General features: G+C 43.3%; 1 protein-coding gene across 4 annotated transcripts in view; it reads right to left on the bottom strand.

Annotated features, from left to right (window-relative positions):
• Positions 1 to 304: 304 nt before the first annotated feature.
• Positions 305 to 15,154, bottom strand: part of ALKBH3 (alkB homolog 3, alpha-ketoglutarate dependent dioxygenase) — a 41,966-nt gene continuing 27,116 nt past the window's right edge. For all 4 annotated transcript variants that reach the window (XM_055549349.1, XM_055549352.1, XM_055549351.1 and 1 more), the window contains 2 exons: positions 1,395 to 1,493; positions 305 to 663 (listed from right to left, as the gene is read on the bottom strand). In XM_055549349.1, the coding sequence (XP_055405324.1) occupies positions 571 to 663; positions 1,395 to 1,493 (192 nt within the window). In that variant the 3' untranslated portion in view covers positions 305 to 570. The remainder of the gene's footprint in view (positions 664 to 1,394; positions 1,494 to 15,154) is intronic.

Raw genomic sequence — 15,154 nt, 5'->3', positions numbered from 1 at the left:
ACAGGCAAGGAGACTCGGTTAAATAAAGTGCTCCCAGAGTATGCAGCTTTCCATTACCATAGCACACAAGCCAACATGTTCAGGAGTCGAGGCAGACTTCAACAAAACTCTGTTTGGGTTGCAGCAGCTGTCTGCCTGCGGAAGGCTCCCGAGTCACTGATGTGTATTACTATCTCCACTTTGCTACAGGCACAAGGAACAAAGATGTGGGTTTACCCTCCCCCGGAGGCAAAGTCCATTCATATTTCTTCAACCGAAACCGGAGATGGCAGCGAGGAGGGGGGGAAACGGCTTATGGGCAAAATCATTGGTAAACACAGCCACATCGGTTTTTAATCTGCCTAAAGAAAATATGTGATTTCACAATGTGATTCGGGATTACTGTTCTCACAGTAAACGTATTTTGAACACGAACTGCAGGCTGTCATTTAATAGGACTGCAAGCTGGAAAGTAAATTCCATCCTCATCCTCCAGACAGCCACGAGAGCAGCTGGACCAGCCTCCGGAAGTGTCTTCATGGAGGAAGGTTTGCTCAGCCTCAGCGCGGCTTCCCTCTCCAGGATCTCACATCACCAGTGCGCCCCTCGAGGGTCAGGATAAACTGTCCGAAAGGTCAAGTTTATTCTTGGTTCTCTGGAGTGGTACTCTTTGGGCACTCGATGCTAAATGGAAATATGAATAACTCTGACATAAACACACTTACACTTTTACTCCAAAGCCATTTAAAACTTATGAGGACACAAACATATTTCAATTTTATCTCCCTTCAATGAGCAGCAATAGCTCTTCAAAGTCTTGTGGAGAAAGGTTGTCTTCTCGGAAACAAATCCCCACCCCCACCCTCACAGGGAGATCTTTTCATTTTCTTCTAAGTGCTGTTCTTCCTCGCGGCCTCCTGCCATTTCTCCAAAGCTCAAAAGACAACACACAAATGACTGAGACCACAGAGAGGCACAAGGTGCTCTCCCATGCTAGGTATTCTTACATTAATTTGCACACCTTAAAAATGGCTTGGCCGAAGCTGCGGAGCTATGCAGCCCCATATGAGAGCCATTGGCTGCCTGAAGCTCTAGCTTAATTGAAAATGCAGTTCTTCAGCACTCGAGGCATATCTCAAGGGATCAAGAGTCATGTGTCTGGTGGCGAGTGCACTGGGTTGCACAGATACAGAACACTTCCTTCATCACAGGAAGTTCCACTGGACAACGCTGCTCGAGAGGGCCATTCTGTCAGCAGTATCAAAACTTCTTGGAAATGAGGTCAGTTTATTGCCTCGTGCTCCTTATAAAAGCAACTTGCTATCGCCACATTTAATACAGAAATTAATCATCGTGAGCCCGTCGGCAAACTGCCTCCCCATGACAGCGAGTCCGTGTTACCCGCACGTCCTCACCTGCCAGTCCGCCTGCGTGGCCCCTTCCATGATTAACAGGGTCCCATGATCCAAGGGTATCTTCACTCTCTCCACATACGTGTAGTCTCCATTGTCTTCCTAGAAAACAGCATTCATGGCACTGAATTTCTTTTTTTCACTTGTGTGATCAAGATGCAACAGAACATGACACTGGTCAGAGAAATGGCAACTCCACCTCAGCCAGGCGGCAGGGCTTCGTTTACCAGCTCTGTCACTTGGCAGCTGGCTGGCCGTGGGCAGGTTATTTCACCTCTCTGTGCCTGAATTCACTCATCTGTAAGAGGAAGATGTGGTATTACCTGCCTCACAGTGCTGCTGTGAGCCTCAGCTGATGCATGTGTGAATCACCTGGAGCCCAGCGGGTACTAGGTACAGTGTAATAGCTATTAGTATTCATATTATCAGCATCCAAACTGCAGAAAAGTACATTCTGGCCTATGAAGGAATTCAAAGTCATTTATACAATAATTCTTTACATCTGCCTTATTCTGCGCCCTGTGTTTTGACATAGTGTTAGGAGAACAGGCTTTCAAACAAGATGTGGTGTGATGAGCTTTGACCACCTTTCACAGTTTATGCTAATTCACTAATTAATATCTATGTTAAAACTGATCATAATTCTCCCTATAGCTACTTTGGTATTTTGGAGATACATTCTCATTTCTTTCCAGAACAGTCAACAGCTAGATTTTCTCAAAGAAGGGGACTCTGCCGTGATCAGAACAGTGTTGCTAAACTGAGCCTGGCTGTGTAAGCCTTTGAGAAAGGATGGCAACTTGTGAGCACCTAGAATACAGATGCCCATATTTACACTGCCCTTTCTTCCAGAGCTCAAAGTCAATCCACAGACAACATCATAATGAAGCTTCCCAGCACGGGCTGCGATACGGCCCACAGGCGGTGCCACTCCTCCGCCACCGCTGACAAAGGGGCACATTAAACAACTTCCTTCCTCACGCAAGAGAGAGCACGTGGAGAGCTGAGACTGGGACAGACCCGAGTGTCCTGACTTCTTCACTCCATTCTGAGCAGATCCATCCATTCATCTGCTTCACTTCCAATGCAAGAGATTACATTTAAATTACTGCAGGACTGATTTTGCTGCAATGCTGTGTTTATGTTTATCATTGCAGGGGTGCTTCTGAGAATGTAACTGTTTACAGTGATTTCCCCCAGGAAAATCAAAACCAAAACAATAATGAACTTTTGTAACAGTCTAGCTTCCAGGCCCAGCCCTTGGCAGTGACTTTGCCAAGCACTGTCACAACTTTCCTAAGCAGAAGACACAAGCAATGTTTGAAATAGCTTTCAGTCTCAGTGACTGATTTTGTGTCTGCCACCTTCTGCTTTCCAGTAGCAAGCACCAAAACATTTACCTCTGACCCCCAGCCAACCACAGAGGACTGGGAAGGTGACCTTGTCTGCAGGTGGGCCGGTTCCAGCTCAGAAAAGCAAAAGGGTGCTCTCTGAAAAAAGGACTGCAGACAGATGCACGTCCTACTGAAGAAAAGGTATCAGAAGGCAGCGCGCTGCTCGTGATCAGAGGGTCCAGGGCTCCTTGATTTAGGCTGTAAGTCAGTCACCAGATCAAGGTTCGACACAGCTACAGACAGAACTGCTGCTGCCCTCTGCATAACCCAGAAGTACAACGGGGCTTTAATCTATAAATCGAGCACTGGGACAGGAGAGTACAGCAGACAGGAAAGACACTTAACATAACAGGAAGACAAGCCTGAGACGATCTCCTAGAACATTAAAGCATTATTGAGATAATATTGTACATCAACTATACTTTAATTAAAAAAAACAAAACACTAAGAAAGAAAAGCATGTCCTAGGAAGAAGGAGTTGTATATGCGACAGCCAGAGGCCAAGAAGCCAAGGCCCATCATGCATACACAGGTCTGTGAGACCAGAGGGCAGGTCTAAGGAGTGATTTGGAGAAGAAGTTAGGAGAGTCAAGAGTCAGCACTTTCTAATCCAGGGTTGCTCTGTCAGAGCCACTGTAATGAAATGCAAATCTGATCTCAGAATTCCCCTCCCTTGTTTAAAATACATTAATGACATCCCAAAGGTTTCAGGATGGAGTTCAAATCCATTAGCCTGGCACCCAAGGCCCTTGATGACCTGCCTGCTTCCTTCTCTTTAGCTTCGTCTCCTACATCCCTTTCACGGGCACCCTGTGCTCCAAATAAATGGAACTCCTTAACAGTGTTCCAAACGTGAAAAAAAAAAAAAGTCATTATTGGGGAGGAGGAGGTGCTAAGGCCAGCGGAAGAGAAGAGGTGAGCACTGTAACCCTATCTGGAAACATGAAGCAGGGAGAGAGGATTCCAAACCCAGGAGGGGTATATCAGCACGGACTGAAAGTGATGCTCAGCAGAGCCACGTCTCCCTCTCCAATTCTAAGATCTGAGTTCTTCAAATGAGAGAAAGCCTCAGGGTGGTTTGAAACACATCACATCCAGTATAACCCTTAGTTGTACCAAACAGCAAAAGAGGGTGAGCCTTTTCTTGGCAGGGAGCTACCTTGATCTGTCCCCGAAGGAGATGGTAATACCAGCACACCCACAGGGAGAGGTGAGGTCATTACTCTGCTGCTCGTCATTCGTTCCTTCAAACACCCTTGGCTCAGCAAACGCATTCCTCGTTTCCTTCTCAGGGGAACTTCCCGACCCAGGGATCGAACCCAGGTCTCCTGCACTGCAGGAGGATTCTTGACTAAGCCACCAGGGAAGCCCCCCATAATTCGCAGAAGGACACAGACGGGAAAGAGGACAGGGGATTCTACCAAGGCAGCACTGGGCTCACAGACGCTTCCTTCTCCTGAGACTGGGGCAGCAAAAGACCACACAGCCACCCTTCAACGCAACCAAGATCCACAGAGACTTTTTCCACCAAGGAATCAGATAAAGGGCCAGAGGAGCTCACGTGGCTGAGCATAAGAGCTCAGTTGATAAATGGATAAGCAACAGTGGAAGCATGGGTCTGACTGTTTAGAGGAGCAAGCTCACGGCTATTAAGCACGGTTGTTACCCAAACATGGCTCTGAAACCCTTTTGATTTACTCAGGTCCTTCTGCAAAACAAAACAAAACAAAACACATCCTCTAAAAAGCCCTGGCTTAGGATAAAATTTTCCATTCCTGATCCCCATTCAAAGAAACTTGTAGGGCCAGAGTCAGTCTACAGGGTGGGTTTTGCTACTGATATTCTTGGTTTCCCACATACTTGAAAACTCACAAGTAGATGGAAAAAGAAAAAGAAAAAAAAATTTTTTTTCACATTAATGCTAATCAACATTCTCACTCCCTCCTCAAACACAGCCAATTCATTTGAATGCTTAATTATACTTTTCAATGAATGCTGGGATTTTCCAAAGTTTCACAACTCTTACCAAGATCTGAGTCTATGCAGTTTCCTTTAGAAAAATGCTATTTAGGGGGGGGAAAAAAAGCCTGGATGTATTTATTGTCATATCATTACAGATATCTGTAAGATAAGATATAAGAAATCTAAACATTCTTCATTCCCTTGGAAAGGAAATCTTCACACTGTATGAGATCGATGCAGATCTTTCATGTAATTATGGCTTTCTTGTCCTAAAAAGGTGTCTTAGAAATTACAAACATCAGTGCTTAAAAACCATCATTGGCATAGTTTTTTTCCCTACTATAAGAGTTCACTAGAGTAAATGATACGCTTGTAATTACCTGTTCAATGTCTGCCTTTTTGATCTCTGATAAACTCCATGAGGGGAAGATGATGCTGTCTTTCCCTTTTGAAATATGCTCAATGCCTATCACATATATCAATAAATATGTCCTGAATGACTGAAGAAAAGCACCAAGAAGAAATAAAAATCACCTTTAATCCCATCATCCAGAATTCGTACAACACAAACACCAGGAATATTCTATACATACAATCTTGCACTCATTTTTAACACTCTCCTGTGAGCATTTCCTACATCTTAGATGTACAGTATTTCTTAAAAATGGTTATATAATATTCCTTTGCATGAACATATCCTTCCTCCTTTAAACTCATAAACTATTTTTTGACCACCTGGATATGTCAGGCACTGTGCTGAGGATACAGCAGTGAGGTACGCGTGGTTGGAAATAGATTTTAATATACCACTAATACTTTAAAAAAAAAAAAAAGGAAAAAGAAAGAAAAAGCTACTGCAAGTAGATTCTGGGCAAAACATCTCTGAGTGTATTTCTAGGCTACATTCTTTTCTTTTTTTTGGCCATGCTGTGTGGCATGTGGGTTCTTAGTTCCCAGACCAGGGATCAAACTCATGCCCCTACATTGGGACCACAGAGTCTTAACCACTGGAAGTCCCTAGAATAAATCCTTTAAAATGGAAAAACTGGGTCTAAGGGCATGAACTTAAAGGCACTTTGATTTATAGTATCAAACCGCTTTAAGCAGATTGTGGCAATTTATAATTCCATCTGGAAAATATGATAGTACCTACCTTCTGAGAACATCACCAATATAGAACATTATCAATTGACAATGATGAAAAAAGTTTAGGGAAAAATGGCAGCTCATTCTTCAGACATAAAGTTCTTTAATTACTAACCAAGTTCACCATTTTCTCATATGCTTATCTGCTGTTTGCATTTCTTCTACTGCAAACTCTGTTCATGTCTTTTGTCCATTTTTCTACAGGATGTTCACGTTTTTATTGATCTGCAACCATATATAGTAAGATATTTCCCCTTTGTTATATTTTCTGTAAATATTTTTCTAACTTGCTATTTGACTTTTAACTGTGTTTATGATGTTTAACACAGAATAGTCAAAAACTTTTACAATCAACTCTGCTGATCTTTCTTTGATTCCCTTCATGGTTTTTATGCTTAGAAAGCCTTTTTCCCATTCTCAGGAAACCTAAATATACAACTGCATTTCCTTTCAGTAAAAAAAAAAATTCTGTATTTTTTAGATTTAACTCTTTAATCCACCTGGAGTTGGCTCCCCACTCCCCTGGGTCCAAGTGTTTTTTCCTAACAATTTCCAGGTACTTAAACCAAGTCATCCCACTAGACCTTCTGGACACCATCAACCATGGTGTAAGCTGCTAAAATGCCAGGCATGTTAGGGACCGTATGTACCCAGCACTGCTAATTCTCACCACAACCCTGCAGGGGACGTGATATTCTTCATTTTATTATAAGCAAACAAAGCTGGAGGGAAAGTACATTTCTAAGGCAAAAGGCTGGCAGGAGACATGGAGGCAAGTATTTGAACTAAGACCTGCCTGGTTTTAAAGTCTGTATTTTTTTTTTTTTCCACCTTACTGTGCTCTCCAAAGTGCTTTCTTTCTTCTGAAATCCTGTAATACTTCCTGTCTGAATGACACGGCACCCTGTCTCTTCTGTAAGGGTCACAATTACCAGCAGGTGGCATAAGCAAGGGGCGTGGGGCAGGTGCAACACAGTGGGGAGTGGGGACCATGGACACCAGGCAGCCCGGGACTTGTGTACCCTCTGCGGCTTCCTCGTTATTCCCCGGGTGTTGCCTGATCTGGATTTTCTAGGGAAGCTGATAAATGGGATTTTTATGTGATCTCTCCTGAGTTATAAATTTTGCCAACTAACTTGGTTTCTTTAAAAATACTGGGAAGTATATACACAAGTCTGAGGACCAGTTTCTGCTTAAGAGCTGCCCAACTGAGCTGCTGGTGGACCTATCACAACTGCTTCTCTTATGCTCACCTCTGGTCATCCCACATAAGCTCCCAAGCAAGCCCAGATGTTACCTGCCCAGCTTCTTTGATGACCCTTTGCCATTCCACGTGATAGTGCCTGAAACAAAGCTCAGTACACATATGCTGCTTCAAGTATCGTATTCTTAATCTCAGTGATCCCAACACAATCAGAAAAGGCCATGGATGCAAAATATGCTTCCAAATTAATGATCTTAGTCAACAGTGAGACATCTGGTTTTCCAAGTCATCTCTGATCTCCTGGATAAGCTACTTACCTAGAAATTCTTCCATCTTTTTATTAATAAGATGCTTATAATAAGAAAACAAATGAACAGAAAGGTCAAAACAAAGTAGAAGCCTGCTACCTGTTTCTCATTTCCAAAGCTCAGGAAGCACCCGACATGCAGTAACTATTATTGCTTTGTTCACTGAAAGGCTTCAAGGCTACAGGGGCCCTTGAAGGCTGGAGAGGACTTAAGTTCATGAGAAGCTGGTGTGTATGTGTGCTAAGTCGGTTCAGTCATGTCCAGCTCTTTGCAACCCTATGGACTGGGGCCCACCAGGTTCCTCTGTCCATGGAATTCTCCAGGCAAGAATACTGGGGTGGGTTGCTAGGCCCTCCTCCAGGGGATCTTCCTGACCCAGGGGTCGAACCTGTGTCTTTTACGTCTCCTGCATTGGCAGGCGGGTTCTTTACCACTAGCGCCACCCAGGAAGCCCAGTGAGAAGGTGGAGAGCACGTCTAAGGAGCAAAGAGATAAGTCAGCAGTATGGTGCAATCACACAGGGACATCAAAGTCGGTTGGGCATAGATTTGGTGAAGATTTGACAATCTGGCTGGAAGAGTTTACATTTTATACCCTGTGTTCCAGCAGGAGCAAGTAAAGACTTCTAAGTTGGAAAACAAACTGATGAAAGCAGTGAGCTCAGTCTTGGCTTTCTGCTCCTCTTTCTCTATTCTTCTGCTCTGAATTGATAATGGGCAATTCCATAGCTTTACATACTATCTAGATTATTAGTTTCAACTCAGTTCAACAACCGATTGTCCATGCCATGTGGAGCAAGTGCCTTAACACTGGGCCTCAGCCACCTCACCCGTGCGATGGAGATGCCAGCAGCATCGACTTCGTAAGATTCCCGGAGGCTGCGAGGGAAGCACTGAGAACAGAGCCGGGCACAGACTCCGCACGAGGCACCCGCTGTTCATCACTGTCCTTCACTGTCGTTACTGTTGTTATCCTGACAATTCCCAAAGGACACCTCTAGCACAGGCCTGTCATCTGAAGCCCTGGCGCCATAGCCAATCTGGGAGTCTCAAGAATCTTGAATCTAGCATGTAGAAGAAGGATCTCTTGATTCCTCCACAATCCTCCCTAAACAAGAGCAAAACAAAATGCAAACCCCCTGCTCCTCTTCCATCTGAGTAAATAGCACCTCCATCTACCAACTGATTGAGCAAGAAACCTGGTTCACCCTCAAAAATACACCTCAAATTCATCTACTGTGTTCCTCCTCACTGTCACCATCTGAGTGCAAATCAGCAGTCTCCCAGTAAAAACACTGGAACAACCTTTTAGTCTCCTATTCTTGCCTCTCCCCGAATTATTCTTCACACAGCAGCCAGAGTGTTCTTTTTAAAATATAAACCAGAGCATGTCACAACCTCATTCATTCCCATTGTGCTTGGAGTAAAATCTAAATTCAGAGCCATAACTCCAAGTCGTAATTACGCCTCTCCATTGAATCAACAGTTCTCTAGCTCCCGTGACATCCAGGAGGGCATGGTCCGTGTCTGCCACATTTACGCTATTTCTCCAGAGTTGAGCATTGTGCCCGACACATAGTGGGTGCTCAATTAATATTTGTGAGCAGGAGGAAAGAGAAGAAAGAACAAATAGAGAAAATAAACTGCTCCTGAAAATATCTGGCATCTGGTTATCAGAACTGAAGGAGAAGAGATTAGAATTACGGATATCAGAGTGGAAAAAGGCATTTTAGTATTTTAGGCATGTGCTAAAGAGAGCCTGAAATGAAGCCACTATTAGAAGGATGAGTTTTTCGGACCTTTCAAGAAAGAATTAAGAAGATTTGGAACTAAAACAATTGAAATGAGAGTATGGGGAAGAACTGAAAATAATTTACGATTAAACCTGTCCAAGAGAGTAGTGACATCATGAACATAATGCTACTTATGAGCAGGTAGAATTGTGGAGTTTTCTGAGAGAATAACAGTAAGTCTACAGTCTCAGGTTACAAGTCATGTGCTGTTGTAAGTAGAAATGTCTCATGACAAAGTGATGACTAGACTGTGAGATAAAAGTCAAAGCTGGAATTGAGATTCACAAGTTGCTCCACCAAAGAAGAAATGGTTGAAGCCATAACAATAAATGAAATCCATTTATGTATTCGATCAAAACACACATATACACACAGTGCTAAACGCTGGGGATGTAACGATAAAGGAGACAGAAATGGACCTTGCCTACATGGCATTTACAATCTACTCCTATTTCATAATTTCCTTAAAAGTTATGTAGACAAAGATGACAGAATCAAAGACAATCCTGAATATCTATATTTAAAGGGGTTGAATGTAAAGGGAAAAAAACACCGAAGGAGGCAGAAACGTTAACAGTGAGAAAAGTGTGAGAACAGCTAAGATAATATAGTATTTCAGAAGCCAGGAGGAGCAAGAAAGGGCAGCTAATAGACGGCTGAGTTTCAGGGAGAGAGATGCTGGATGCGGGTGAGCAGCATCACAAGGAGGAAGGCAGTGACGACTGAGGAAAGGCCAGACTACTTGCTCTTCAGGACGATGGTATCACCGTATCACCAGCACGGTGAGATGGAGCTAGAGAGCAGCTTCCAAAAGTGAGTTAAGCTGTAGGAGAGGGAACCTGCAGATGCAGACAACTGATCCCAGAATCTGTGCTTCAAAAATCAAGAAAAAACCAAGATGTTGGAGCGTCTGCAGAATCAAGCAAAGGGTTTTCACAAGATGGTAACAGACAGAATAGGAATTTCCCTTGCTCTCTGGTCCAAGAATCAGATACATAGTCGAGCTGCTTGACAAGTATGGTTAAGGCTTTACCGCAGATTAAAATGATAATTGAAAACTAAATGCCAGCATGTGCTACAGCTGCTTAGACTGCTGGAGCCAAGTGTCCCTTCGCTGGCCCTGCTTCCTGAGTTAGGACTATGCCAAAATGTCTCCTCTCCTCTCTTTCAGTCTTTTCTTTCCAGCTTGTGTTCCCAATCAAACTATGGTGTGGCCTTGCCCTTGAGAACCTGGCTGGCTTCTAGACAGACTGATGGATTATCAAAGTCTGCAGCTATATTTGGACAGTCAAGTTGTTTCTACAACGCCAATATAAGAACACAGCTGGACCCGTTGTTCATAGCGGTAATATATTTTTTAAATTTGACATAAACAAAACATATTAGTTATGGAAATTATGGAAACAAAATAAAGCTAGGACCCCACAAAGTCATCTCCACAGCTAGTCTGCTGACTCAGACCAAACACTTTCAGAGATGGCATCTTCAACATGATCTGAAAAACATTACTTTAAAAAAAAAAGCAGCTGGTTTTGAAATAAGATCTGATAAAGTAGGAAACTAGATGGGATAGCATAGACTTTTTTTTTAGGCCTCGCCATGCAGCATGCAGGATCTTAGTTCCCTGACCAGGGACTGAACCTGTGCCCACTGCAGTGGGAACACAAGAGTCTTAACCACTGGACTACCAGGGAAACCCTTGGGAAACCATAGATTTAAAGTGACTTGAGGTTATCCGTTCGAAACAGTTTTGAACTCACTTTGCACACAGAAATATTTGGGCTTTTATCAAACTCTTTTCCTGATTTTTGACGTGGATTTGGCAGGGAAGGTTCCAGTGAGGTGAGTGAGAACGCTAGGCATGAGGGCCTGGCATGTGCAGTCGGCCAGCCCAGCCCAGGCACATCCAGTGATCGTAAGAGTCAAGTGCAGTTTACACTGCTACACCTGCCACCACTGTCTGTTGCTGAGAGAGTGCTGGGGGTAGGAGGGTTGAAAAGTTACCGAATTACGCAAAAACAAGGCTGGCTTTACCCTTACTGCTACAGTCACTCTAGCTATACTAAATGTGCATTTAAAACCAGAAGATTTAATGTAATGAAGGTGCTGTTCTTGGTGATATAATATTTCCAAGAAATGCAACTTAAAGGAATTGCTATTTTGAAAGAGCTTCTACTCAAGACTGCAGCACCAGAAATAAATGCTCTCCTTCCTCAAAGAGCGTACAGGACAACTTCCATGAAGCCTGACATCCAGCTGACCCCAGTTACCAGGAAAAGTGCAGGGTTCTCCAGTCATCCATTACATCAGAACACTTATTCCCAAACCATCCCAGGACATAACCTGATTAAACACAATCCCCCACACCTACCCCTGGCCCTGCCACTGTGTCTGCTGGAATTCTCATTCAGGGATGAGCAAACGCCCCCAGATCCTCAACCTCGTGCTCTGAAGGTTCCCTCTACCTCCTTGTCCTAATCAAAACCTGGCTCTCTCCAGAAGACTCCAAACTCTCAGGAACTCTCTCTCCTGTGGAAGGTGATCATGTCACACATCGACAGAGTGAGGGGATACTCCTCATTAACACCTTCAGACCATAATTCCCAGGCATGTCTTAAAAATGCTTGCTCCTTTGAGCTCATGTCATTGAAGCTGTCCACCTCTCTCCTTCTCTGCCTTGGTCCCAGGAGGTATAACAATCCCTTAATTGGTCTCCTGGCTCCCACTCTTGCTCTTGTCTAGTCTGAGCTCCACGCAGTAGCAACTGACCTTGTAAAATTTCAATCAGATCATGTCACTCTTCCGCCTAACACATTTCAATGGCTTCCTGATGTACTTAAAACCCACTCCTTCCTGAGGATCCTGAGTCCTTGTGTCATCTGGCCCCACCCACCCCTTCCATCTCATCACATGCTCCTCTCTGCACTTGCTCACTCTGCTCCTCTGTTGGGCCTCCTTCTCCTTCCTCAAACTCACTAAGCTCTTTTCTGCCTCAGCTAAGCAGTCATCCACCAGGAAAATGTGGCTTCTTAAAGAAAATTACCAGAAGGCTCAGGAATAGTTTTTCAGAGCATGGCAAAGTGGAGGGGGAGGGGAAACTACCATTAAGGCAAGGTTTTAAAAAAAGTTTGTAAGCAGACCTCATACCTAGTCAGGACACACACAAATTTGACAAATCACTTTGGAAAACGCTGTTCTCCCAAGATTAAAAGTGCTCTCAGTGGCAAAACCAGGAGGTTCTTTGCAAAGATTAGTTATTCCCAGTGGCAGTCAGGACACGGACTCTAGCTTGAGACAGCCCCCAAAGAAGCAAATGGCGATCCCAACTCCCCAAAGAGCTCGTCTGTAGAGAACTGAGGTCCTATGAGGACTACTTATCTTTATCCACTTACACATGTACCAATTTATCCCCCACTCACTGACTCACACTCTCCAAACACTGCATGACCCTAAAGACAGGAGCTCAAAAACTCAGTCGCCATTCCTGATCCACAGGCCACTTGACCCTCCCCGAGTCTCCCCTGCACCCCCTCAATGAATGCCATTCACAGGGTGAGGCAACCCTGGAGGTTAGCCTCACTGCCGTTCATTTTCTTTTTCAATTTCCACAACTGAAAAGTCACTGTAGCATCCACCATTTATAACAGCTTAAAAATTCACTGATCACTGCACCAACTTTCATAGTGCCTTTCATGGGAAAACTTTCCTATTACTCCCATAAAGTTGCTACCAATTATCATCCCATTTACAAAAATGGAATGAGTATAAATGAAGCAGATAAGTGCTTTTTACAGGCATCAGTAACAGAAACAGGAAACGAAACCTGATATTTTAAATTTCATTAGGGACTGTACTAAAAAGATGATGATTATCAACAGTTCCTTTTGAGTAGTTCTTGTAATTTCTCAGAACAGATGCAGTAATCAGAAGATGGACTAAGAAGAAGTATGGATGCCTGGAAGAGCAGCAGTGGGCGTGGTGGCTGAGGCTGCGGCTCAGTCACCACCCCACGAAACACTGTACAGTCTAGTTTACCCGATTTTCAAATTTAAGCTAGTCAGCTTATATTATTTTGGATTCCAATATCCTCAATTCTTCTAAAGCCCTGGAAAAAATACTGATATTTATGATTAAAATGACCTTTTTAATATCCCACTCTTCCCAGTAGTGTGTAAACAGGGAGGTACTAGGAACTCGAATGCACTGGCAACTCTCAACCTCTCCCATCACAAGTGGTTTTACAAACATCTCTTTTGGTATTATGAACAGAGCTCTCATTCTTCAGAAGGTGCTAGAGAAAGGAATGGTTGGAGAAATTTCCCAACTTGCCTCAACTCAATCATCTTGAGGTAGATAGAAGCCCCTCACATTTTCAGGATTCAGCTGATAAAGGATAGTGCTTATGCATGGGTAATTTTCTAGAAAACAAGGCTTTTGGCATCTAAACCTCCAGTGCATCACAAACTTCCTATTATCTAATACTCACCCCCCTCCCCAACTCAGCCATCACTGTTTCTATGGTAACCGACAGAGAAATAGCAGCCTGCCAAATGGCTTTTGTAGTTCCTTTTCCAGCCTGTTTTTCAGTATAGAATTAAAGCTATACTGGGAAAAGAACCAGACTAATCTTTATAACAGGGACACGACGCAGCCTGAAAAGTACAACTGGGTTTGGGACACAAACGTAGAAAAGCTTTAATGAGCCTACCTTGGGAGAATAAAAGAGGTTTTTGGTTTCTTAAAAAAAAATGTCTACAGAGGTATAGTTGGTAAGCTTTACTTTTGTCTTAAGATAGTATATTCTGATGTTGTCCAGAAGATAGATACAATGCTGTTCACTCAGGTTTAACTGAATTAACAAAAGAAGGGATGGGTGAATGAAGTAAAGGCTACCATGTCTCCAAGTAGCTTATTATCATTAAAGGAAGTGGTAATTGACTATAAAATCAAAACAAATGAGCAGAGTTGACAGACTTGGACAGGGAGATGAGGATCAAGGATTGGCATCTTGGAGGAGTGAATGTTTAATCCTAGGGATGATGCATGCGCGAAGCCGCCTGAGCCAACTGCATGAATCAGAGAGACACTGACGCTTAGGGAAACAAAGATCTCCTTACCATCTCAGCACAGCAAGAAATTGTTAGGAATGCGATGTGTGGAACTGGGGCAGCTTTCAGAAGATCAGCGGCTACAGAGAACTACTCAAGGTGCCAGACTGCAAAACAGACAGCTGCCGCAGGGGTGGGGGAGTTCGAATGTTAAAAAAAAAAAAAAAAAAAAAGGCTAATTCCCTTTGAAAGTGGCCCCAAACAGATGCTTTTCTGTCTCAGATCTGCATACTTGAATCAAATACAGGAAATCTCATGATTCCCCTATGTCAGCTTTAGATGAGAAACTTTGACTCAAGTCAAACAGGTATTAACTTCTTCTCCTTTGATAGGTTAAAACTAACTGGCTTTTGAAAAAGATGCCCTCCCACGATCTCTAGCACACTCCAAATGTCTTGTTGACAGACATGAAAATTACAATCTTTAGTGGCATAGCGAGACAGGTTCCTAGGAGCTACAGAAAGTCAGACTCCTACAAATTCCACACAGAAGACTAACTTGAATTACACTTTTTATTTTATGCTTTTAGCTTGAGTTATATGAATCATGAGTCATGTTCTCAAAGCTATCACCATAGTTAAGGAAGAAAAGTAGACAGATTTGCAATAACCATTTTCCTTTCAATCCTTCAGAAAAGGGATAAGATAAAGATGATGTGCCCTACGATACATTCCCAAAGATGTCAACTCAGAGAAAGGCTTCTGTAGTTCAAGTTTAGCTAGATTTGTAAAGCCCAAGATGTTTTAAATCTGTTAAAGAAACTTGAAGAAATTTTTCCAAAAGTTTAAACCTGGGTTTTGTTTATCCAAGAATGGAGTTTATAGGTTCTTGGAGAGGGGCAAGGTGGGG

This window comes from Bubalus kerabau, chromosome 15, assembly GCF_029407905.1.
Source record: "Bubalus kerabau isolate K-KA32 ecotype Philippines breed swamp buffalo chromosome 15, PCC_UOA_SB_1v2, whole genome shotgun sequence".
Classification (NCBI taxonomy): domain Eukaryota; kingdom Metazoa; phylum Chordata; class Mammalia; order Artiodactyla; family Bovidae; genus Bubalus; species Bubalus kerabau.
Note: the sequence above shows the minus strand (reverse complement) of the source record. Positions and strands in the feature narration are given on the sequence as shown.